General features: G+C 46.8%; 2 protein-coding genes and 1 long non-coding RNA gene across 4 annotated transcripts in view; 1 reads left to right on the forward strand and 2 right to left on the reverse strand.

The window, feature by feature from the left end:
* The window catches only part of LOC308177424, a 31,669-nt gene extending 19,986 nt beyond the window's left edge, over window positions 1-11,683 (reverse strand). The window contains exon 1 of one of the 2 annotated variants that reach the window (XR_013939100.1): window positions 2,652-11,683. This is a non-coding gene — a long non-coding RNA (uncharacterized lncRNA). Of the gene's footprint in view, window positions 1-545 lie in introns of both variants that reach the window. The other variant, XR_013939101.1, reaches the window with a different exon arrangement.
* A 6,837-nt stretch (window positions 11,684-18,520) lies between these two features.
* Window positions 18,521-21,014, reverse strand: LOC308177419 (transcription factor SOX-3-like). The gene has a single exon (XM_080554695.1). The coding sequence runs from the start codon at window positions 20,709-20,711 to the stop codon at window positions 19,752-19,754; it is 960 nt and encodes a 319-aa protein (XP_080410821.1). The 5' UTR covers window positions 20,712-21,014; the 3' UTR covers window positions 18,521-19,751.
* A 330-nt stretch (window positions 21,015-21,344) lies between these two features.
* On the forward strand, window positions 21,345-23,695 carry LOC308176942 (uncharacterized protein; the record flags this gene model as incomplete). The annotated part of the gene is made up of 3 exons (XM_080553432.1): window positions 21,345-21,398; window positions 21,740-22,370; window positions 23,035-23,695. The coding sequence occupies 3 exons, from the start codon at window positions 21,345-21,347 to the stop codon at window positions 23,394-23,396; spliced, it is 1,047 nt and encodes a 348-aa protein (XP_080409558.1). The 3' UTR covers window positions 23,397-23,695.
* Between the last annotated feature and the right edge of the window lie 621 nt (window positions 23,696-24,316).

Below are 24,316 nucleotides of genomic sequence, written 5' to 3' on the forward strand. Positions count from 1 at the left end.
CAGCTCACGCAACAGAGTGCTGCCCATCCATGCATTTTCTTATGACTGTTCATGGGTACCAGAACAGTACAGATGGATAAAAGTACATACAGTTGAATGAAAGCGACTACAAGAGCTGAGCTTCTTATTGCCAGCATACATTAATGTTGTGTTCAATGAAAATTTTAAAGCCTTGCTGTTTAGAGCAGTAAATATAAGTCTATGCTTTTCAATGTTTTTAATGGAGGGAGGGAAAATGTTTTAACTGAGGGAAAAAAGAAAACATTTCATCATGGCAAAAAAAAAAGTCTTGAAAAATTAGTACATAAAAATTATTTCTTTAGATGATTTTTCTCAAACACAAAAGACTCTGAAAACAGAGGAGTCTGTTAAAATAATAATAATAATAATAATAATAATAATAATAATAATAATAATAATAATAATAATGCTTTAACCTCCTGATAAGGAAAAATGAGGATACTGACTCACATCGCCAAGACTCACCCGTTCGCAGCAAGGATTGTACTTAACCCTGATCCTGCAAAGCTTAAGCACATGCCTACCTTGACTGCTAAGAGCACTCATATTCCACAGCAACAGAAAAGGGCACAGACAATAAAGGTGAACAAAACATACTCTTGCTTATCTTGAAAAACTGGCAAAACAGACACAGATGTATTTTAACCAAATCCCTTAAACACACAATTCTGACTACTACACGTAACCTTGAGGCAGAGAGCATCACAACTTCCTCAACCACACCTACAGACATGATTTCATTGCTTTAAATCCATGCTACGCTAAAACAGCTCACACACCACAATTCTTACAACTGCTCTCTTCTTGCACTGGTATTAGCAAGAGTTTAATCCAGCTGGATTGAAACTGGACCTCAGGGCCTCCGAGCATGGGCACTGCCACAGCACGAACATTAAGTCAATAAAATACCATATATAATTAAGAAAATGCCAGCCCAGCACTCGAGGGTGTTTGGCAGGAATAGATCATTCCTTCACGCTTGGATTCACACCACCCAACGTGTGCAATGATGATCTTCAAGTTAAGTTGCTGTAGTATATCTTGGGTCAATTTACACACACCTCTACACAGGATCTCAAAGAAATCAAATTTCTTCCGATAGTATTTTATTACCACCTATAAAAAAAAAGGGGGGGGGGGGGGCGAATGCTTCTCATTTGCAGAAATGCTGATTCAATATGTGCATCGAAACTCAGAAAATCTTTATCCTTACCAGTCAGATGAAAACTCTGACCAACATCACCATGAAAAGTTAGCTGTTACAGATACTGCAATGTCAGCTCTGCAAAATGCTCTACGAAATATTTCTCTTTTTCCTATATGTCTCTGTTCAAGCAATGCCAAGTATCCAAACTGTTACTTTCTAAACAAATGTATGTATGTGTATATAGCATGACAGGGAGAAGAAAAAGAGATTTTAAGTATGATTACAGGTTCTTCGAAAATCAAAGCAGTTATTTTCCAAGCCCTTGGAGAAGACTGTCTCCAGCCAAACATTTAGAACAAGAGGAGGTTGTATATACCCCTAATTTATATTCATTACAATGAAATGTGCCTCTATTGCCTCCCATCACCTTAATGAAGGGTTAATTTAAAAATCTAATTGGGAGCTAAAAGTGCTGATGTTATTAAGCTCTCTGACTGGAAGTAAACCTGCACAGAGACAAAATATCCGCTAAAAACCATGGCCAGATCTGCAACTCCTGATTGTGCTCAATGTCTTACATCTCTGCTAAAGTAATGCCTATCACCTAAACAGTGCTTTCAACTCACAAACACTTTTTGAAGGAGGTTAGAACTGCTGCACAATGCCAAAGATCTGGAAACTAAGGCATACAATAAATAAATAAATAAATAAATGTGCATGTGCAAGTCATGTGCATAACAAATGTAATGACTGATCCTCTAGAAAAGGTAAAAGAACTTGCAATTACCTTCTTATAGAAAAATATATATATATAGTAGTGCATATCAGTCTGGACAACTACACTGACCAATAAGTCGATCTCATGGTTTTCCAGGTTAAAATTTTCTGTCAACCTTAAAAATAAGCCCCTCTCTACCTTTAGTATTATATGCAATGCATCAAGTCCTCTGCTCACTTACCTAGCAACCTGCAGCCCTATAGCCAGAGCTCAGAGAATGGGCCTTTGCTTCCATACAAACCTATAATCTCCGTATCACTTTTAGAAATATTGATACAATTAGTAAAAATAAATAAATAAATAAATAAATAAATAAATAAATCTCATGTCTTGGACATTCTTGGCAAACACATAATTTTAGAGTGGCTTGGATTTCCTCTCCTCATGAAAAGGGGATTTCACAGAGGCACATCACATTTCAACAGGAGGCACTGCTATGTAAGATGCTGTCCCCTCTGCAAGGGGGACAGTGAGAGACAAGAGCAGTGAGGAGAGTTGTTGCTGAGCAGCCCTTTGGAGAAGTCTAGGTTATCATAAGAGGCCTCTTCTGATGTGTCTCAGGGCAACGTTGATCAGCTATGGTCCAACCCTCAGCATCCTTTTTTTTTTTTCCTATATTCCCAGTCATATCTTCATTAATCCTGAGCAGAGGAAGAACTGTGGACGTCCCTTTGCCATGGAAGAAGGGCCAGGGGAGCACGTTACCTAGATATTGCGTGCTCATCACCAGCACAGATGAAAGCAAACCTGCAGCTTCAGACCGGGCTCCACCCCAGGGTGGAAGGGAGCGGAGGAATGCAGTCCCCTCCCAGCAGCCAGCCCGGGATGGGCCAACTCCTTCACCTCCATCTCAGACTCCTCCACCTCTCCTCCCACCTCCACCTCTTCCACCTCCACCTCCCCCGTCAGCACATTTCACAGGGACTTCACAGATGAGGGTATCCCTGGCCATCACTGATAACAGTAACACCGAGTACACAAGAAGATGGCCTTAGGGCTCAGTAATGGGTTTATCACACTTCTGACTTAGAGGTCACAAGTTTGACACATCACCAAGGTTGGCAGTGTCCCAAATAACAAGTCGGCTGGGGAAAACAGTGAACGCTATGGTCTCCAGCTTGTGGGCTTGGGGGAAGCAACCACTCCTGCTGGAATTGCTCCAACACCGTCGCTTATAAACACAAAGTTCACTTGAAATCGTTCTCAGTACCTCTGAGTTTTCCAAAACACTTTCCAGCATGGTAGGCAACACTGCTAGAATGGCATTCATCACCTGCTTGCTCGTAAGTAGCTCCTGGAAAAGCACCGCTTGTTTTTTAGGGCAGAACTTGCCGTGTTCGGGTGCTGGCTGGGAAATGGGGATGGCACAGCGTGGGCCAGCTGAGGTGGCACCCCCTGTGGCACTGCTGACCTCAGGTACCACGCAACCTTTTCAGGCGAGCCAAAATCAAACTGTTTCCCTCCGAACTGCCTCTCAACAGAGTACGATAACTCAGCAAGCGGCTGCGGAGCTGTCTGGGCGACGTGGGTAGGGCGGGCAGCTGGGAGGGGTACACTGCGTATCACCTGCAGCTATAGATCCCCATGTCAGTCCCTTCACTCAAACAGCCATCAACATGCATCTGGCCTCCACTCAGATCCCGCCTCTAATTCCTTCTGAGTGCTGGAACATGTGTGTCCTGATCGTAATGAAGCATGATTTGCACTCCCAGGTACAAGGATAAGGAAGAGACATTTAACAGCATCTTACCTAGCCTTCACTAGTGCACTGAGCATGGAAGCCACAAGCTCAGAAAAACTGTGTCTGCTGCAACAGTTACCTGGATAGGGGTACAGAGCCCCGCTCCTGCTGGTCTGCAGCGTCCAAGGTAATTTTCAAAAGCACACAGGGCTGCACTGTCCCGTTAAGGGGTCCTCAGGACCAAGTTACCTAGTCTTTAAAACTGGAATTACAAGGCTAACTGCCTCCACAGTGTGCCTTGAAAAGCATTGCACAAAGCCCTGGAGTTTAACAGGATGAAGGTTGCATCCAGTGGCACCCCAGATGACAATTTCAAGTTCTCACGTCTTCGAGCACCCACTGGAATTGACTGCGCTGCCGTGTGTGGATCAGTTCAAAGTCAGGTATCAAATCAATTAAAAAAAAAATCAAATAAATAAATCAAATAAACAAGATCCGCACCCAACTTTTCTCTCCTGAACGATTTCAGAGCAATATACCAACATTCGCATGCTGCGTGCTGCTGTGAGCTCCGAAAAGTCGCACTCTGCACTGTTCCATCTGGGGATTAGAAAAGGTGCTGTACATCCCCGAGGGCCCTGACGCACAACTCCCGTCGGGTTCAGCAGTGGAAGCCACAGAGATCACTTCCCTCGACCACTATGTAAATATCCCGGGCTGTGAACAATGCAGAAGGATAATGGCGGTTTATGTTAACAAACCGAGCTGTGAATGGCAGCACTTCTGGAGCACATCCCTGCTGCAGTTCAGCTTTAGGCAACCGGTAACCCCAGGCAGAGGAGCAGGAAAGGCAGCCGAAATGGTCAGCATGTCCCCGTGCTGTTGAGGAGGGTGTTCCCAACGCATGTGTGTATGGGAGTATTTGCATAGGGTCAACATTTCTGAAATCAACTGTAATTACTCATCACTTAAACTGTCGTAGTGTTATAATGCCGTAATATTTTTATTACAACATTTGAAAAATTCACTTTCCACAGAAGTGTTACTGCTCAAAGCACGGACACCAGAAGAAAATAAAAACCTAACTTTAATGTTTTTTCCAAGCCCAATGGGTTTTATTTATTTTACAGCACGCTTCCTAACACCTTTTCTAATACTTAAGACTACAGTGTGCATCAGTGGTTGGTATCTAGTAAGTTAGCTACTGACTCTGGGCACCAATATAAATATAATCACAATCTTGCAATTGTGTCTTTTCTGATCTGGCAGAAAAGCTCACCATATTTTAGTTGCATTACTGTTAGACCTGCCATAGTGAGCTTGGAAAGCAAATTTCTTTGTGCCAAAAGAGGAAAATTTATCATAGAAGGTTTGGAGCCTAGGGGAACATGGACAAGATAATAGAAGGCTGATGTGAAGACGTTTGACACCCACCAGATACCAGAAAGCTAGAGAAAATAAAATAAAATAAAATAAAATAAAATAAAATATATATATATTCATCTTAGAAGTTAAGGAAAAGGATGGTGTAATAAAGGGAACTGAAAGTCTGGAAGCCAATAACTAACTTTTCTAATTCGACTCTGCACAGGCTGTTTAGTCGGTTCAAGGTAAATATTTTTGAAGATGAACTTTTAAGGTACTTAAATCTGTTCAGGTATGCCTCAATCAGTTGCCCAACTCTCAACAGTAAAAAATACACATAACACCTGTAGAAAGAGAAAAAAATAGGTGTCTATCTTTGGGAGGGGAAAAAAAAAAGTTGTCTAATCTATTAAGGAAGATGAGTAAAATGCAGTTTATCAAAAGCTGTACTACTTCAGCTAAAGGCATGATCTTAAACTGAGTTATCTTCTGCGCATGAACACACCCTCTCTTTATGCATTCAGGCTCAAACATTTTGGCCTTATCATTTCTAAGGCTATGTGAAAGCTACATATTTCTAATCTTTAAGGATCTCTTATCCAGGGATGTTGTAAGACCACCAGGATTCTGGGCACCAGGGAATACAGGTACTTGGGGCTGAATTCACTGAAGTCTGCACAGTGATTCGAGATCATTCCTGGCTGGAATGTGACGTGGGAAACGAAAGCTTGTTAAGATGTGAATGCAGATGCAGGATGCCATCTGACAGCTTCCAGTCCCTCGATGGCTCCTGCATTTACTGCCACTAATAGGGCACTCTGGCATCCATGAGGTTAACCCAGTGATAATAAGGGCATTTTGCATTTTCTATCACCATGCAGTATCTTCCATTTTAACTCTGAAATGTTGAAAATTCATTTAAGGGTGAAAATAGCATAGTCATTTGGCCCCTTGTGAGCCTGCTGCACATCACAACTATACTTTTCCATGCTGTACTGTGAAAAAAACTGACCAGCAACTGAAGAAGTGTTAGAAAAAAGTCACTTAAAAGCAATGTCCTCAGTGTTCCCTTTAACTCAAGCTTTTTGCAGTCCCCAGCACTGTTAGCTAAGCACTGTTGGCTTTTCCCTTGCAGCTACAGCTAACCCTCTCCCATTTGCAGTTTTATCCAGTTCTGCATTTGGTTGATGGACCACTGAGCTCTTTCTTCTAACCCAAAGAGTCAGAAAACATGGAAGGAGGTGTGCAGCCGTGTAGCAGCCACTCAGAAAGCCTGGACTGAAATGAGCCCTTCTGCACAGCACAATTTGCAATATTTTAGTCTTCTCAGATAGGCTAGCGCACAAAAGTGCTCACCATCACACACACAGTGGCTGGAGAGCTGTGTTCTTTTCACTGAAGATTTGGGATCCACAATGTCTGCAAATGCAATAAATACAATGGCGTAGCAAGTGGCAAACTCCACCCTAATACTTTCTGACAGTCCCATTTGCTGCCAGAGGACTTACAGTCCTGTTTATCCTTTTACCAAAGACCTGTTCAAAGCTCTTCCTTGCCCCTCCATTCACGTACAACATAACAGTCAGTGCCCACCAAGACACTGACAATGCTTTTTTAGCTGGGTAACTGGTACATTCATATTTCACCTCTTCCTCATCAAGTCAGCAACAGCTCTGCTAAAGGATGACCTTTACCAAGGAACAAAGCAGTCAGATATAGATTAAGAGAAGAAACCTCACTTTCTTCTATTTCTATTTTTAATACAAAACAACTGCTTTTTAAGGCACCCTTTTTCCCCTTCTTTCCTGAAACAACCTGCTACAACTTTTAAGTCTCACATGTAAAAGGCACATTATGTGGTTTTGCAGTGTTCTGCTGGATGATATTGCAGTTGTAATTCTGTCCCACAATAGGCCTTGGAAGAGGTATTGAAACCTACAGTAAATTTTGATTTTGGCCACACCTTTGTAAAACTAGTTGTTCCACACTACATCGTATAACAGAGATCAAAATCTTGACCATCAGTGCTGGAAGCAACAACTCACACAGATGATAACCTCTGGGTAGATTCCCAGCTGGGACCAAATGCTTACATAAAGCTGTCTTACTAAAGATGTACATCATACATGTGTAAATATGTAATTTTAGTTATACCACGTGGTTTTAGAAAGGGAAAAAAAAAAGCTAGACCACAATATAAAAATTGTAGCTCCCATGTGTATTCCACCTCCATTCCTGCCAGTGTCTATCAGCGCAGTAGCTGACCTCTCCCGGCCAATCTCTTCCAGTCCCATCACCACTCAAGTTAGCAACTCAAAACACAGCAGAGACGAGATGAAGAGATAAGCACCCAATCCTACATTCCTCCCACACCCACAGCTCCCAGCCAGAGGGCGGATAAAAAGAAGGGGGCCAGCTCCCAAGAGTAGTTATGTTTGAAATCACTCAAATGGTGTTGCTAAATAATATGGTCACGACATTTTAAGACTTTTGCAGGGGGTCTGAGTATGTGCTTGACTGTTGATCCCTCTGCCTGGGCTTGTGTCCATTCTTGATGGTCCATTTGGTAACTGGCTTGCAGAAATGCCTGATGTCAGTTGACTCCAGGCAGTACCAAATGCAGGCAGAAAACAAATCCAATGCCTTTTCCTTACAAAGGCCCAGTTCTCTGTGTTTTAAAGCCAGGTTGTATACTTGAAGCTTTAATGATGCAAGTGAGCAGGCAGCCAGTATTATAATATTTTGTCTGGCTGTATATGCAAAGAAAGTGGATTCTAAATCAGTAGCTGTTCATTCAGGACACACAGCATAAAACCATAGAATTTAACCAGGACGTTTTGGTAGGATACAGTACGGATGGGTCACACAGAATGAAAAGGCTGAATAAATCCCATGGCCAATTACATGGTCACTGAATCATGAAAAGGCCAGGCTCCTGGAATTTTGCAGCTGCTAGTAGATTCAACAGATGCATCAAACCAGCAGCTAACTCAGCTGCAAGTTACCCTGCCACAGAACTGATTTGAAACTAAATAAACTTGTATTAAAACCCCATAGCTTAGAAATTTTGCAGGGGAACACCAATAGACTTTAATTCCCATTATCTTTCATTATGTCAGGATTTATTTGTATATTTTACTGCAAACCACAGAGAGAGGAAAACAGCTTTTGTGTTGAATGGCATGATACACACTTCAAGAGAGCTTACTTTTAGTGAAATTAAGTCTAGAATTTAAGCGGGGTTGTTTACTGGGAGAAGAAAAGGTGACTTTAAATTAAAAACACTTGGGTGAATTTGTGTTGATTGGTTTATGAAGTTGTACCTAGCTTGTAGCACGAAGCACCCCCTGCAGACTACAAGTGCACACAGGGGCTTGTCAGCACCAGGTAGGGCATGCAGTACAGCCCACATCATCTCCTTCAGATCTCCAAAGCCATTGTGCAAAGCCTCCAAGAAGGCTCACACCGTGCTGAGTGGCTGAGTCACCCTCTCTCAGTACTACTTTGGCAGTCCACAATAGGGGAAAGATGGGAGAAAAATACACATCTCTGCCTCTACATGGGTGACAAAGCCCAAATAACACAGTAAGGTTATCACCTCTCTAGCATAAATAGTCCACTGTATCCAAAAGCATAATTAGTTTAAGCTAGTACGCATGGGCTGAAGAGCTGGCACATTTGCATTTCCCTCTCCAAAGCCAGTAACCTCAGCAGAGATGTAAAGAGCATACTGGGAGCAATTCCCTCTTGGTTCCTGGAGCTCCTCTGGAGGTGTTATTGATATAGAGAAATGTTGCAAACAGACGTAGGAAACCAATAAGTCCAGTTCTGACATTTCTCTTCCAAACAGTGTGTAGAGCATCAACCTGAGACAAAGAACTATTGCCATTACATGCCACTGCATGTCCCTTCAGGCTGTCCCTGGACCATTTTGCAAATGTAATTGAGTTGCACTGATTTACTTTGTAAAGTGATCTGAGATCTAGCAGAGAAAACAGCTAAAAATAGGAATTATTATCCAGCCACGAGTTCTGTCCCAGTACAGCACTCCCGAGTTTCCATGACATTCAGGGACGCACCTGATCATTTACGTTTCAACCAGAGCAAATCAATTCTTTTACAAATGACTGAGTGCTCTAATTCAGGCAAAACCCGAGTTCACAAACGAGAACAATACAGAGAAACTTACTGGAAACACAAGTCAAACCGACCGGCCTGTGTTAACTGCCAGTGCTGACTCAGAAATTACATGCAGAGAACAGCCACGAAGCACTGGTCTCTCCTTCTTCCAGCACAAGATTATTCTCTACACTTCACAATATTTTATCCAATCTTGGGTCAACATTTGAAACATTTTCCTGGAAAGAACTTTGTATGCCCGAGGTTTTTTTTCTTTTCCTGACATTCCTTTGATAAAATCCTGCTTACATCTAACCCATTTTCCTGGTTGTGCCACAGGGCACCACCCAGCAAAACTAGTTTTTCTTTCTTTATCCCTCAGGTATTATGCAGACTTCATAATCCCTTCATTAGTTAGCACTTAGTCCCATATATCCACCTCTTCTTTATCTTTCCTGAGAATGTCTTCTTGCCCCAAAGTAATTTTTTCACCTGCAGTCCCGAACTTCTCCAGCTGCTCGAAGTGACGATGTGGTGCAGAGACATGCACCTGGAATATGTAATTCCAGGTACAGATACACTGGAAGACTCCATAAACATCCTGCTCACCTTCCATTTACCTTTTTATTGAAAGCCCATACTTCTTTTGTATGTCTGTACAATGCATCCAGCACAGCCATGACATTTGAGAGATTACTTAAAAGCGAACGACGAACGATTATTGTATTGTGAAATTGCCATCTTCTCTACCTGCCAGCAAAGATGCACAAATGCACAGATCCCAAGGACCTCTGGTATGCAGGGCTGTTTCTACATCATCTAAAGTTTCGCGATAAAAATAGTTTCCTAGCCTATTGGCTCTAAAGACACCTCGACAATGCAATCCTAACTCGCCCTTTGGTATTCAGCCATCAGAGTCATTAGCACTAGCTAGGTGTTATCTTCCCTTTCCCCCCTAACTCCGGAGCCTGTAAATGTTGAAGGTACTTAAGGGCAATTACACAGCAACATTGTCAAACATTTAGCAGCTGCTCTTACTGATATATTTCCCCATCCGAAGCTGACGCACTTTTCTGGACCAAGGGAATGAGAATGTGTTCAGACATATGTTTCAGGTGAAAAAGTTGCTATTTTTGGTTTATGATTAGTCAGGTTTAACCAGAGAACTCTTACTAATGTCCCTCTTCAGGTTACATTTAACAATGAATACGAACAATGCCATAAAATAAATCAGTAGGAATATGGCAGCACCATTTGTGGGATAGCATGGGGACCTGAGAGTTATGTATTTGTTTTTTTGGTATAACTTGAGACAATTTAAGTAATGTCCTGTATTTTAACAATAATTTTTGTAGGATTGAAAGGGAGTGTACGTGTAGTATATTTATGCATAATCTACTGATACTTTGTGTGCCAAAGGGTATATGTTCATATATGTATGCCGTATGACACCTTCAAGTAAGCATAGGACCTTCTTTTTGTAGTTTGTCTGTTCTCTCCTATCATCTGTTGTGGTCATGCTGCTCCGTGCCGTGTCTTTCTTAAGCTTTTAGACAGCAACTTGTCAGAGAAGACACCATAGGGGGAATCTGCTGACTCTATTCCTGAGGCCAGGATACCATCCTGTTATACACTCACATATTGTTATAAACTTATATATTTTAAGGTCAGAAGGAACCATTATGATCCTTTACCCTAGCCCCCTGTGGCATAGCTGAGACTATTAAATTTTACCCAGCAGTTCCTGCAGAGGAGAGAATTACTCTCTCCTACTGCATAAGTGAACTCTACTGAGCCCAACAGCTTGCTATTCACACCATAAGGCAAGCAGCACCTACCACAATTTGAGTGATGAAATAAATAATAATACAGCCAACCAGAATGAGAGACAAACTAGAGAAATCCTCATCGAAATTCAGCAGATTTGGACTAGCTCCCTCCCAAAGCTCCCCATCCTCCCCTTCACAGAGATTTTAGGGACAAATGCCAGTAGATCTGTATTGTTCCTGTTCAGTCATTAGCTACAACTGATTTTTATGTTGTGTTCCCATTTCAAGGTAAGGATAAACTAGATGCTGGTCACATTGTGTATATTGAAAAAGTAACTATGAGACACGCAAAATACAGATGCATTTTAAATACAAAACAATATTGTGTTGTTTTCTTCATGGTTTTAAATAATCCTCAGCAGTGAAACATACATATTTCAAGGTGATAAACTCCTTTCATCCCATTATCTTCGGGCCTTTCCTTTCCATCTCCATTAGTTGTATCATTCTCCTTTTTTACATCTAACCTCCCTGCCCAGCCTTCACTAAAAGGACTCAGAAAAAAACTCCTGGTACTGTTTATCACACTGCCATTTTCTATACGCATACTTCTCACGTCTGCAGCAAGAGAACGATATTTGTGATTAAATCATAGAAGCCTAGTTTTAAATTGGCACTCTCTCTCTAGTCCTCCCTTCCACATGCACCACTGCAGATCACGAACACAGCCTTACAAGGCTTCAAAGAAAAGGAAAGGGTCTCAGTTTAGCTGGAACAATGCGTTTCACAGAGCCACTGCTTTCACTTACCTCCCATGCTGTGGGTTACTATTTGCTTTCCCACACTTCCCTCTGGGCTGCCAGTCTTTGGAGCTAGAATTAAGACAGGCACAAACGGTGATTAAACCTGCTTAGATTTATGAATGAGCGTGATCATCAAAATCACATCTAATGCTGTAGGAGTTGGGAGAAAACAAGTCCTGTTCCTCTGAAAAATTTGCAGTCAAAAACATATTAAAATGAAAAGTGCCAAAGGGTTATTTTTGCAACAAAACTTATGATGCAATTTATTAAAGTCAACTGCTTCCCCTTTAGAAGCCTTTTTTTTTTTTTCTCACAAAGTGACAAAGTAATCCTAAATCCTCCCCCTGCCACCTGAGCTGCTGAGCTCTATGGTTATAATCCTGACTTCCTTATGACTTGTTTCTCTCTCTGCTGAGGAAGGTTTGCTCTACTTGCTTCTCTCCCCAGTGCTTCTATGGGCAAGCCAAGGTAGAAATCTTAAAATACACATCTGGCAGTGGTTCTCATCAGGAATTGTTCAGGAACTTCCCACATGGGTTGGTAATGATCTCTGCTGTCTCCATTTTGAAAATCACCAAGGAAGCTACGCTACTGGCTGCTTCTCAGTCAAGGATCACATTCACCTGCTTCCTTGTCACAAATCAGAGCAGACAATCTAGTGCTATAACCACGAAGTACTTTCAGAAACCATTAATGTGTCCTTACTTCAGTACAGAGTTGTCCTTCTTCTGATACAGAAACCTCTGGTTTCACTTTCAACCCAAAATGACTTGCCTGTAAGTGGCTACAGGAAAAAAATAAAAATAAAAAATAATAATAATAAAAAAGGACTTTTGCTACTCATCTACCTACTTTGCACTGAAAATGAAGCAGATACAGCACCAAATGCCTGCCAGTGCCTTCCCAGTACCGCTCCTGGGCAGTATTTTCAGTTAGTCCCTCTTCCTCCTCTTGAAGTCCTACACTGAACAAGGCACAGAGGTGCTCAGCAGCCACCTCCTGCAATATCACAATGTCAGCAATGTCTTTACATCTGACTGGGTGACAGCATCCAAAAAAACATTCTGCAGACATGCCAGCAACAGGTTAGGGGCTACCAACACACTTCTGGTGTGAAGCTAGCTGAGACTACCTTCCTATTTCTCTGACGAAAACTGGAGATCAGGAATTCTGTTAGGAAAGTAGAGACTTTTTCCCATGGTAAAACCTTGTAGGAGAAATTAACTTTCTCAAGCCTTTGTGTTTCAGAGCAGTATCCTGAAGTCACTGGCCTAAATTCTAGTCCTCTCTTGCCTAACCAAAGAGAAAATGATTGTAGGAGATGCTTCCATGTATCAGGAAATCTGTATGATTGGCCAGATCTTGGCAGTGCCGTTCTCCTCATGTAGCTCACCAGTCCCCTCCTATTGTTAATGGGCTTGTCAGTCATCGAAGAACAGAATAACTCCAATGCACAGATGGACAGTTCTGCTAGACGCCAAAACAGTAGTGTTTCCTACTCCAGAATCTCGAGCAGGAGACCTTTCAATGCCCGCACAGCCTAAATTTTTAAGTAATTTTTTGTTGTTGTTATACTGATGTCTAAAGAAAAGGCAACAGGATAGTCCTTATTTTCTCTCGATTCACCCAAAATTATCAGTATTTGGTAACTGAGGACTTACAAAACAAAATATCTTATTCTTGGCTAGAACTATTCCCACACAACACAAGTAGACTGAAATCTCTTGAGGAAAAAAGAGCAGGAGAGTTATTGGAAAAGGAAGGAAAATACTTTCAAGAATTTAGTATCCTTACCTTGAAAATAGTTAAAAAAAAATACTTTTGTTACAACATTGCTTGATCTCCACAAAATGGGCCAAGTCGGAAAAATCCCCTCAACCGTATTTAGGATATTCCCTGAGAGAATGCAGATGGGGCTAATCCTTACTGCAGCAGCTCCTGCCGCCCCGCTGAATGCCTGAAAGGCTACACAGAATTACCTTGACACATACGTTTGCCACTTTGCATATTCAACTCGTTTACTTCCTTTTACTTTAAGGGCATGACAATTAATTCACGTTACTATCCCAGCTCTGGTAAGCTCATAAAAAATTCACACCTGTTTCACAAATGTTCACCTGTTTTGCAGACTAAAGTACAAAAGAAAAGATACTTTTTGCTCAACAATGAATGTGTAACTTAGTTTTCATGAGGAACTGCTGCTATAACGTGCTGTTTGCAGGCTATATAATGAAAACTGCCCAGTGAATCTTAAAGGGAAGAAAAGAAAGAAAGACAGAAAAAAAAAAAAGATTTTGATTAAAATACCTTTTCTTAATTTTGTGGGAGAGAAGCTTTTCTGACTAGGCAGCACAGCACAATGAAATTGAAATCAATGCCAAGTGCGTTATCCTGAACTCTGAATGGGCAAAGTTCCCATTGACTTTCAAGATTTCTTCCCTTGCAAATGGTATTCAAGAACAGACGTTACATGCACCTAAGCCACGTCCACCACTATGTTCTGTCTCTCCCCTTTGTATCAAGTAGATGTATAGAATTTCTGAAATCAGCACAGCAAGCTGTGAATGATGATGCACGAAATGAATAAGCTGAGTCTAGTACAAAGGGGAAATCCTGAAGGCTGGGTGCAATCACTGCTATACTATTTCCTATGGCCTGTATAGAAATGATGCATAATATTCTTCAAGGAGACAAAGAAAAAAGCTCACCAAGGCCAGAAGTCTCAATCAGAAGCCCCAGAAGAGATAAATGACAGACAGAAGCTCACAAGTTATTAACATTGCTTAATTTCCCTCTTATTCCTAGCCATTCCCCACTCACGCCTGACTCTTTTCAAGCTCTGGGCTGCTGTGCACGTGGAGCATACACACAGCAATTTGGGGCTCTGAGAACCTGCTTCACTTTGCATTTCTTTGGAAGCAGCGCAGCTTATGCGGTAGTTTATGTTTCACACTTCTTTTCTCCCCATCAGCCGAGGTGAGTTTGCACCAACCCACCAGCATGTGAACTGTGATGGCCAAAGCACTGACAAAGCCGGAGCGATTTCCAGTGGAGGAACTGCGCAAACAGCTCTGGGGCAGTAATGTGTTAAAACCCCACAACTGCTTCCTTGCGTGGACATGGATCAGACACTTCAGTTACATGAGCACAAGGGTTTTTAAGCCAGGCCAAATCATGCTCGGGTTGATTTCCCTTTATCTGATGTACAACCGAAGAGAAGTAACCAGGCATAAATACAGTTTAATTGAATTTAGCATCAAGAATAAAAGAATCCTCATAAAGATGAGCATCCTGCAAATAACGCTGACATAAATAGCATTTAAGTGGTATGTACTTTGCTTATCACAGAGGAGGGATGAATGCATCTCTGTACGGACACGCTGTGACAAACCCCCATTCACTCACATACTCGCTCACTCCCAGGCAGTGCAACCTGCCCTGCTGCACGACGTAGGTACAGACCTCATTTTAGAAACTGGAAGACTGAGGTATAAAATGAATAAAGAGCTTCCGAGGATGTCTTTGGAGGAGGCAAATCTGAAATCCTGTTTACTTGACTAGCAACACAAAGAAGTTGGCTGTGAATGGTATTCACAGCAAAGAATAATTAATTCCTCATCCTGAGGACATGCTGTTGTGAAGTAAAAGTCACTGTGTTGCAATTATTATTGCATCCAGTGGCATCAGTAAAAAGTCACGATAGAAAAGCATATGGGAAACTATTCTGGTAAACTTAATCTGCATTAATCACTAAATTACCCCATGCAAACAGGCCTGCAATAACAGCTCTCCAATCCTTCCTGGGAAATCCTAGAAGTAATGAATTCAAATTTCACTTCTTTCTTTTTGGGATTTCTGCATTTTTTCACTCCAGGTTTATCACAGAAAGAATCTGAATCTGCACCGTGTAAATTAACTAGAGTCAACTACGGTAAACATAGCAGTAAGCTCTAAATAAGTAGAAAAGAAATCATATCGAACTTCTCACTTTTGCAGGCACTGGTAGTGGCAGCAACTTTCCAGTCCCGAACATCACTTAACTTCACCTCTTCGGCTGTATTTGTTCCTCTGAAATAATTCTTTTCATGAGCATTGGGAAATAGTTGGATGTGTTCTATGTTAGACTATCTTTCTAATGTTCCTGAAAAGTATACTTGCTTAGTCCCACGTTTGATATAGGCAAGCACTGATTTATAAACGCTTTCATAAAGTGTTTGTGCTAGTTACATGCCTTTTTCTGAATGTAATATCCATCTCTTTTAACAGCGAAAAAATTAGAAATGCAAAAAAGGAGGTTTAAAAATATTCCCAAAATAGCCACAATCAAAGATCTCTGCCAGGTCCAACCCCAATCAGACTGTATCTAAAATTTAATTTAAAATATTTTCACTTATCAAATTTTGTGGAAATAAATCCTCTCTGCAGCTCTGTGGTAAAGGAAGGAACCATCACAATGTAACCCGAGATGCTTTTTTTGACAGACTCACATTAGCGACAACTGTGATCTCCACTCCTCCATTCAAAAAAGTGTTAACACGAAAGCCTAAATATTGTCATTACACTTAAATGCTAACATCGTTAACCCCTCCCCTGCCAAGTCTCTCTTTCTAAGGGTAATAGATGCACTTGCCTCTATTCTAGGTGTTCCGATATAAGGCTGTAGTTTTTCTATGGGGCAAACACTTATGATTTTGCACTCAGCATTTCACTTACAGTCTTGTCTGTGCTGGGGATTTCTGGAGCGAAGGATCCTCTGCAAAAACATCTTCCACAGAGCTAACACGTCACACCTGTTTGCAACTTCACCTGCTCTCCCTGAGAATGTAGTGGCTTGATCCTGATCCCTTACAAACAAGCAGGAGCATGAAATCCCTCACAGCCATTGCTCAAAAGACACTTGGATTTAAACGCATGCAGGATGTGTCTGAAATTAACTGAAATTTTAAAAATGAAGAGCGGTACAAATAAAATACACCTTCATTAATTCTCAGGGGCACGTGTTACTGCATTTGCTCTCCACGCAAATTCCCTGAGTCCAAGCAAAAGATGTAACAGTGATCTTAGGAAAAAAAAAAGTGAAAAAAAAAAAGTCTTTTAGGCAATGGCTCCCTGATGGAAAATGTGTGTGGAGAAGAGGCCGTCTCTGTACTTGTGCTTATGTGCAAGGCTGGGGTCATTACTTTCAGTTTGCAATGGATCTCCCCCCATCCAGCAGCTGTGTGCCTGTTCACAGGGCTCTGTCCACAGCCAGCAGCCAGAGGCTTTTGAGCCTTGGGATAAAGTTCAGCTGCAGGAAGCTGAAAGCTCTGTGGAGGATTTTGTCTGGGTATCTTAAAAGCAATAGCTCAGGAAAAGCCCCCGCAAGCCAAACCACTGAGGTGAGCTTCCACAGAGAGCTCGTCAGTTAATACAGAGGAAATCTCCTGATGTCGCCTCAGGGACTTGCTCACCAGCTACACTTAGGCCCTGATTTGTGGAAAATGAGGAGGATAACTTGAATTCAAATGCTGCAAGCCTTCTGAAGAGTGGGGCTTCTCCCCTTTTACGGCAGAGAATCCACTTGTAGAGAACTCAGGTGAACAGAGCAACCTCCTATAGTGATGCAGCTGCCATTCAGCTCTGAAGACAGCAAACACAGTTCCAGTGCCGCAGCTCAGGAGCCCTCACTTTTGTCAGACTCGCATTGCACCCCTTTCTTGGAAGGCTGGGGGAGAGCTATCTGGGGTTTCAGGACCTTCTCGCTTCCCCTCCCAGCATCGTCCCAGCATTGCCCGTGGGGAGAGCGCTGGGGGAACTGCTTGACCCAGAGCTGAGATGAAATGGGACCTGCTGCTGCCCCTGCATTTCCCTCAGGTAGCACCACCGATCTCCGGGGTACGGGGCCGCTTATCCTCCCAGGGCTGGCAGCAGGCCTGCTCCTACCTGAAGGGCGGCAGTGCGAGCAGGGGAAAAAGCAACACCACAGGTTTGCCAGCGAGGTCACAAGCAGTGTTACGGAAGGAGTTGAGCTGAGTGTTAGACACACTGGGTTCAAGTGTGCAAAGTGATTCCCCCCAGCTCCTGCTCGGCTGCTCCAGAGCAGAGGGGACCTGTGCGGTGCCAGGGCTCACTTGTGTGGGATGGAGAGGGTGGCCCTGGGCCCTCAACCCCGGGGCTCATCCGTGCAGCGTGAGCAGCCCAGGGAGGGACCCGTGGGCCTGCAGCAGCCACTCTGGGTGCTCCCTTCTCCGGGTGGCTGAGAGCCTGGCCCTACACCAGAGAAAGGGACTGGTGGTGCGGTTTGCACAACACTTGCTTTCCTCTTGCAGGAGCTGGAGGAAGGACCTGACCGAACTCAGATGTGCATCCCAGTGGGGAACCAAAGCAGACGCTGCCGGGAACAGGAAGCAGTGCGGGGCCAGGAGGTGCTCCCGCTGCCCCCGTCAGATCCCAGCTGCTTTCAGTGGGCAGCGGAGGGATGTGAAACCTTCCCGGCACCACACTTCACGGGGGGGGCAAACGGAGAAGGCCCCTCCATCCAAAACCAAGGCAAACAGCAAGAACAGCCTGTTTCCCATCCCTTCCGTGGGAAGACAACCAGCGAACCCATTAGCTGAAGCAAAAGAAAGGCAGAGGCTCGGGGGGCTTTGCACTACGAGACACACGGCCCTAAGGTGCTGCCCCCCCGACTGGGGGTCCAGGACCATTCGCCACCAGGCTGCGGCAGAGCCGGGGGAAGGATGCAGTCCGATGGGGTGCGAGGCTGCATGCCCCCAGAAAGAACCGAGAACAACGCGGGCTCCTAACTGAAAAAAATAAAGTTACCCAGACTGAAAACACACTCGTCAAACACACTGAAAAGATTGAATTATTTATTTTCTCTGGGGACTCCTGTAACCATTTATTTTTAATAGAGTCTAATTAAGAGTTCCCCAGCGGGTTTTACTTTTGTAAATATTTTAGATGAGCTCGGGTTTCTGGGCAAATCCTCCAAAGAAAAAAAAAAAAAAAAGGAAAAGAAAACGAGGCGCACACGCTTAACAACCCCTTCCCTCCCCGCCGGCCAGAGCGGCAACAAGTGGCGGCGGCTCGGAGAGGAGCAGCACATCGCCTCTCGGTGCTGATCGAGGCGAGGGCTCCCAGGAGAACCCAAAACCGAGGCCGGGACGCGATGGCAGCAGGAACCCTGCCGAAATGCTGCGGTAGCCCCCGGCCCGGCGGCAGGAGCCAGGCAGGGAGCAAGCCCGCGCCCGCCGCCGTGCCCGGTACCAAACGCGTTGGTCGGGCTCTTCGTTTGGGAAGGGGAAGAAAACGAGGACTAGGGACAGGGAAGGTGTCTTTCGATAACTTTTTTTTTTTGGAAGAAATCCGGTAAACAAAAAACTAAAACGTTTCTTCATCTGATATGTCAAAACATGGTTCACAGTAAAATTCACAAACCAATTTACATAAGTTTACAGTTTAGGAAAAAAAACAAGACACACAACTTACTATAAATAAAAGAAATACGTTTGCGACCCGCACAGCTCTTTCCCACCTCCCCTTTTTTTAAAGGAGCAAAACCCTAAAGTTAAAAAGTCGTGAACGCTACAGATTGCGGCTAGAAACCAAGCAATACTCGGCGAGGTGGGAAGAACAACACTTTTAAGTAACCACAACGAAAATGTAAACAACTGAACAACTGAGTTTAAAAACAAGAGCCCGCCGGGTTTTTGTTGCTTGTTTCGTTTCGTCATTGCAACGCTAGAAATCAAACTGTGAAAGATGCGAGACCTTTTTGAACCTTTGAAGCGAACAAAACGGCGCCCAACCTAGCAGAAACCAGAAGTTGCCGTGGTTTAAAAACTTCACAGGGGCTTCTAGGAGGCAGGAGTTGTGCTCTATTAAAATAACAGCTTGCTCAAATATGATTTTTTTTTTTGTACAAAAAAAAAATAAAATGACACAGCTAACGGATTTCCTTCTTAAAATGTCTCCAAAGTTAGTATCAAGTCTGCTAAGCCGAGGAACACTGCCGTACGTCCCGGTGCGGTGCAGGAGCGGTGGGGGGGTGAGGGATGGAGGCGGGGAGCCGTCCGCAGGGCCAAGTCTATATGTGGGTGAGCGGTACGGTGCCATTGACGGCAGTCCCGGCGCTCTGGTAGTGCTGGTGCACACTGTGTAACCTGCTGCCCTGCAGGGCCGAAGGGTCTGTGGCGTCCCCCCCCGGGGGCAGGTACATGCTGATCATATCCCGCAGGTCTCCCAGGCAGGCCCTCTGCGAGTGGGAGGTGATGGCCGGGGGCGGCGAGCTGGGCTCGGATTTCACCACGGAGCCCATGGAGCCCAGGCTCATGGCCGTGGAGGGCTGCTGGCCGTAGGCGGCGGGGGACATGCTGTAGGTGGAGGCGGCGTTCATGTAGGTCTGCGCCGTGGACATCATGGGGCTGTACTGCAGGCCCGTCATGTCGTAGCGGTGCATCTGCTGCAGCTGCGGGCTGTTCATGCCCGGGTGCTGGCTGTAGCCCAGCTGGTCTTGCATCAGGGAGTAAGCCCCGTTGGTCCAGCCGTTCATGTGGGCGTACGTGTCAATCCTCTGGCCCACCCCGACGGGGCTGCTCACCGCGTTGCCCCCCCCGGGGGCCAGCAGGTTGCCGGGCAGCGAGTATTTGTCCTTCTTCAGCAAGGTCTTGGTCTTCCGTCGGGGCCGGTATTTGTAATCCGGATACTCCTTCATGTGCACGGCCCGCAGCCGCTTGGCCTCGTCGATGAAGGGCCGCTTCTCGGCGTCGCTCAGCAGCTTCCAGTCGGCCCCGAGGCGCTTGCTGATCTCCGAGTTGTGCATCTTGGGGTTCTCCTGGGCCATCTTCCGCCGCTGGCCCCGCGACCACACCATGAAGGCGTTCATGGGGCGCTTCACCCGGTCCTGGTCCGAGCCGGCCCCGGCTCCGCCGCTGGCCCCCCCGCCGCCGCCGCCGCCTTTGCCGGTGCTGCCCGGGGCCGGGTTGCCCCCGGCGCTGCCCGGGGTGGGCTGCGGCGTCTTGATCTCAGCCTCCAGCATGCTGTACATGGCCGGGGCCGGCAAGAGGTGCGCCAGGGCGGCGGGCAGGCGGGCAGCGGCACCTCGGGGAGAAGTTAAAAAAAAAATAAAAAATAAAATCAAAAAAAATAAATAAAAGACAAAAATTAAGCAAGAACCGGTCTGGGCGGCCGCGGCGGGAAGGAGCAAGTTTCTCGCCGCCCGGCCGAGAAGCGCTGCTCCCCGAGGCGCTGCTCCCCGAGGCGCTGCGCTGCGGTGCCGGCGGGTGCGGAGCGGTTCCGCGGAGCGGCTCCCGCGGGCAGCGCCGAGCGACGCGCAGACGGCGGTGGCCTTTGATTGACGGCGGCTATAAAGGGGCGGGCGGCAGCCAATCGGCGGGAGGCTCCCGGCAGCCCCGACGCCGGTAATGGCCCGGGGGGGGCCCAAAAGTTGGTGGCTTGGGGATGCTGGGGCTGCCCCCTACCCGCCGAGCCCCCCCCTCGAGCTCTGCTCCCGGCTCTGGGATGGAGGAGAAAGCGCCGGGACCGGGCTGGGATGCGGGGTGCGGAGAGGGCGGCGGGGGTCCCGCAGCTGCCGGCGGGGCAAGGGGACAGGAGGAGGAGGAAGAGGACGGGGGAGGAGGAAGAGGAGGAGGGACGGGGAGGGGCGCTGCGAGCGGGAGCCATGCGTCCGCCGGGCACAAAGGGGTTTGGGGCTCCCCGGTGGAGCCGCAGCCCGGTGCCTGGAGACGGGGAGAGCCCGCAGTGGGCGGACACCCCCCCCGCATCCCCCCACGCACCGCGGATGAAGGGGGGGTGGGATTAAACTCTCCCCCCGGTCCCGGAGCGCTCTCCGGGCACGGAGCCGTCCCCTCTTGCCGGTGCCAGGGCACGGCGGTTCCCTCGGGTACGGGCCGGGCTGGCTGCTGCCGGGGCAGTGCCCCCCCCGGCCCCCCCTTCGCCACTTGAGTTTTTCCACTCGGCTGCCCCAACGGGAGGGGGAAGGGGCACGCTGCTCGCAAAAAAAAACGTTTTCATGGCAACAGCAAAGTTCCCTCCGTGTGAAAGCAAACTTTGTAGGTGACGGGAGCGGGGCTCCGCGGAGCTGTCAATCACGGCCCTCCCTTTCCTCCCTTCCCCTCCTCTCCCCTCCCCTCCCCTTCCCTCTTCTTCCTCCGTTCCTCGCCCGGCACCTACGGGGCCGGGAGCTCCGGCAAGGCACAGCGGGCACGGATCCGCCCAGCCCTGCCCCACTCTTCCTCCTTCCTTCCCTCCCTCCTTCCTTCCTCATCCTCCCCCCGACAGCTCCTCAAGGGGACCCCGGAGCCGCGGTGCTGGAGGAGGTGGGCAGCGCCGCCGGGGGGGTCGGAGCAAACCCTCCGGGGCCTGGGGGGGCGAAGAGGGGATGTGCCTCGGCGTCCCGACCCCAACCGGGGGAGAGGGGGGCTCCCCCACCTTGGCATCCCTCGGGGAGAGAAGAGCGTGAGGATAACGGCGCCAATTGGCACGGGGGGGGCACCCCGGGCAGGACCCGCGGGCACAGCCCCGGCCGGTGCCAGAGCTTTGGGGACACCGCGGTGTCTTGGGGGGGGGTTCATTGGAGTGGCTCCGAGGTTCTGTAGCAGTTTAACATGCCGCTCCTTTTTCTGGCCAGATCATCTTCTGAGCAAAGCCGAAGGGGAAAATAAATCCCGCTTGGGACTCGCTCGCAGTGAGTTTTGTCTTTGCTGTTGTTCGGAGTGTTGCCGCGTGGGTTTGGATGGGGTAAAAATTGTGCGGGGTGGCAGGAGGAGGTGGCACTTCAGGCGCTATCGCTAGAAGGCAACGCTGCGGGAGGAACTGCGGGAGGAACTTTTGCGACATACTGGAAAAGCTTCAAAGAGTTCTATTTAAGCTCAAACCCCTCCAAATATTTTGACCGCTCCAGTGGAGGTTTGAGAGGCGCCGGACTGGGATGGGACACGGACTGGTCAGGTCCTGGCATTTCGTTTAGATGACTCGATCGCACGTTTGTCGGAGCGGCTGAGCCCGCTTACACGCAACGAGAAACGCGGCGGCATACGGCGGTAGGACGGGCTGGAAGCCCGTGAACGGCGCTCCTTTCGGTGTCTGAATCATCTAATAAATATTAGCACGTTAAGTTTCAGACTCTTATTTAGCCTTTCAATTTGTCTTCGCGCTGCCTGAGACTCCAATTATGTCATGGTGTTTTGTTTTTATTTTTTTTCTCCAGAGGGCACGCAATTTAACGTCTTAACATCCACGTTATTTCAAAGCCAGGCGACAATTCTCTTCAAACACCGCTCATCTCCTTACAGACGAACATAAACCCGGCTAAATAAAAAACTACAGGTTTGTATTTCCGGACTTCGCAGGTCCCCGGAGCGCTCTCGCTGCACCAGGGACTTGGTGCCGCGCACGTTGCGAGGAATACTTAAGGCTGGGGCTGGTTTCTATTCCCAGAAGAAGGGACAAGCAGGGCACGCAGCTGGGAACCCTCTCTCGGCACTGCCCGTGGGTCCATCCCCGGGACTCCCAGGGGGATTTCTTCACCCGTTTGGGAGTCCGGGAGGAAGGAGCCCGGTGCCTGGTGGGCTGCAGCCCGGCCCGCACGGCAACGCCGCCGCGGCTCCTGCCCAGCCGTGCATCCCCGGGGGCTGCGGGACAGCGATGGGAGGCTCGGAGCATCCCACCCTGGGCACCCCAATGCAAGCGGGACCGGGGCAAGGAGGAGTAGGCAAGCCCTGCTCCACCAGCTGCTATTTCCTAAAGTCATCCTGCGGAGCGCTTGCAAAAGTCCGACCCCCTCAGCCAAAAGGCTTGCAGCCACCAGCGCCTGGTCCCTTGTTCCCTGTGCCCCGCACCCGGAGCCATTTTCCTAAATTTGCTCCGTCAGGCCGGGGGGGAGAAGCTGTCCGGGGCTAGGAGAGCCCTCTGCGTCTGGGGGGGGTGAGTTGGGGGCACATGGGGGCATGAAAATACAGATGTCAAAGGCAGAGAAGCTCTCGTTGTGGTTTTTTTTTTGGTTTTTTTTTTTTTGTTTTGTGACAAAGGAGCGTGAGGCGAAATCAGGAGTTCACAGCACAAGCCAAGTTGAACGGGAGAAACCCCACGGCTGAAAAGGCACCTTTGAAAAGGGACCGCCTGCTTCTCAGGCGATCAGCGCTTAATAAGCAATAGCCGTTAATATCTGTTAATTGCAGGTCCAGCAGAGCTTGGGGGAATCTTGGAACTGTGTCAGGGAAGATCGCTGGCTTGTGAAGAATAACGCTACGCACCAAACCAGCCCCATTTAATCCTATTAATAAAACAATCCCCTCAGCCCCCAGCATAACTCCCGACAGGCGGCGGGGGCTTGTCCTCGCAACTTGCCCCATTCGTTCAGACCGCTGTTAGGATGATCCCCCGAAAATGTCCATAAAATGCTTAAAATCAAAGTTCACCTGCTTTTCTGTTTAGACCTTGTTCTAGACCCTCCCGGCCCTGCACGGGGGGCACACACCACCAGTTCCCACCAGCCTCACCGCACGGCTGTGGCTGTCCCCGCTGCTCATCCATACAGGAAAGCGAGGGATCCTCTGGATGACATCATTAAACCCAGCAACATTTAGGAACAAAATTCTCAGGAGCGTGGTAAAAGCCACGTCGTTTGGGTGC

This window comes from Anser brachyrhynchus, assembly GCF_964034855.1.
Source record: "Anser brachyrhynchus genome assembly, chromosome: 13".
NCBI lineage: Eukaryota > Metazoa > Chordata > Aves > Anseriformes > Anatidae > Anser > Anser brachyrhynchus.

Bases quoted from the DNA above. Each gene is read 5' to 3' on its own strand.
- LOC308177419 (XM_080554695.1), bottom strand. From the start codon at position 20,711: ATGTACAGCATGCTGGAGGCTGAGATCAAGACGCCGCAGCCCACCCCG.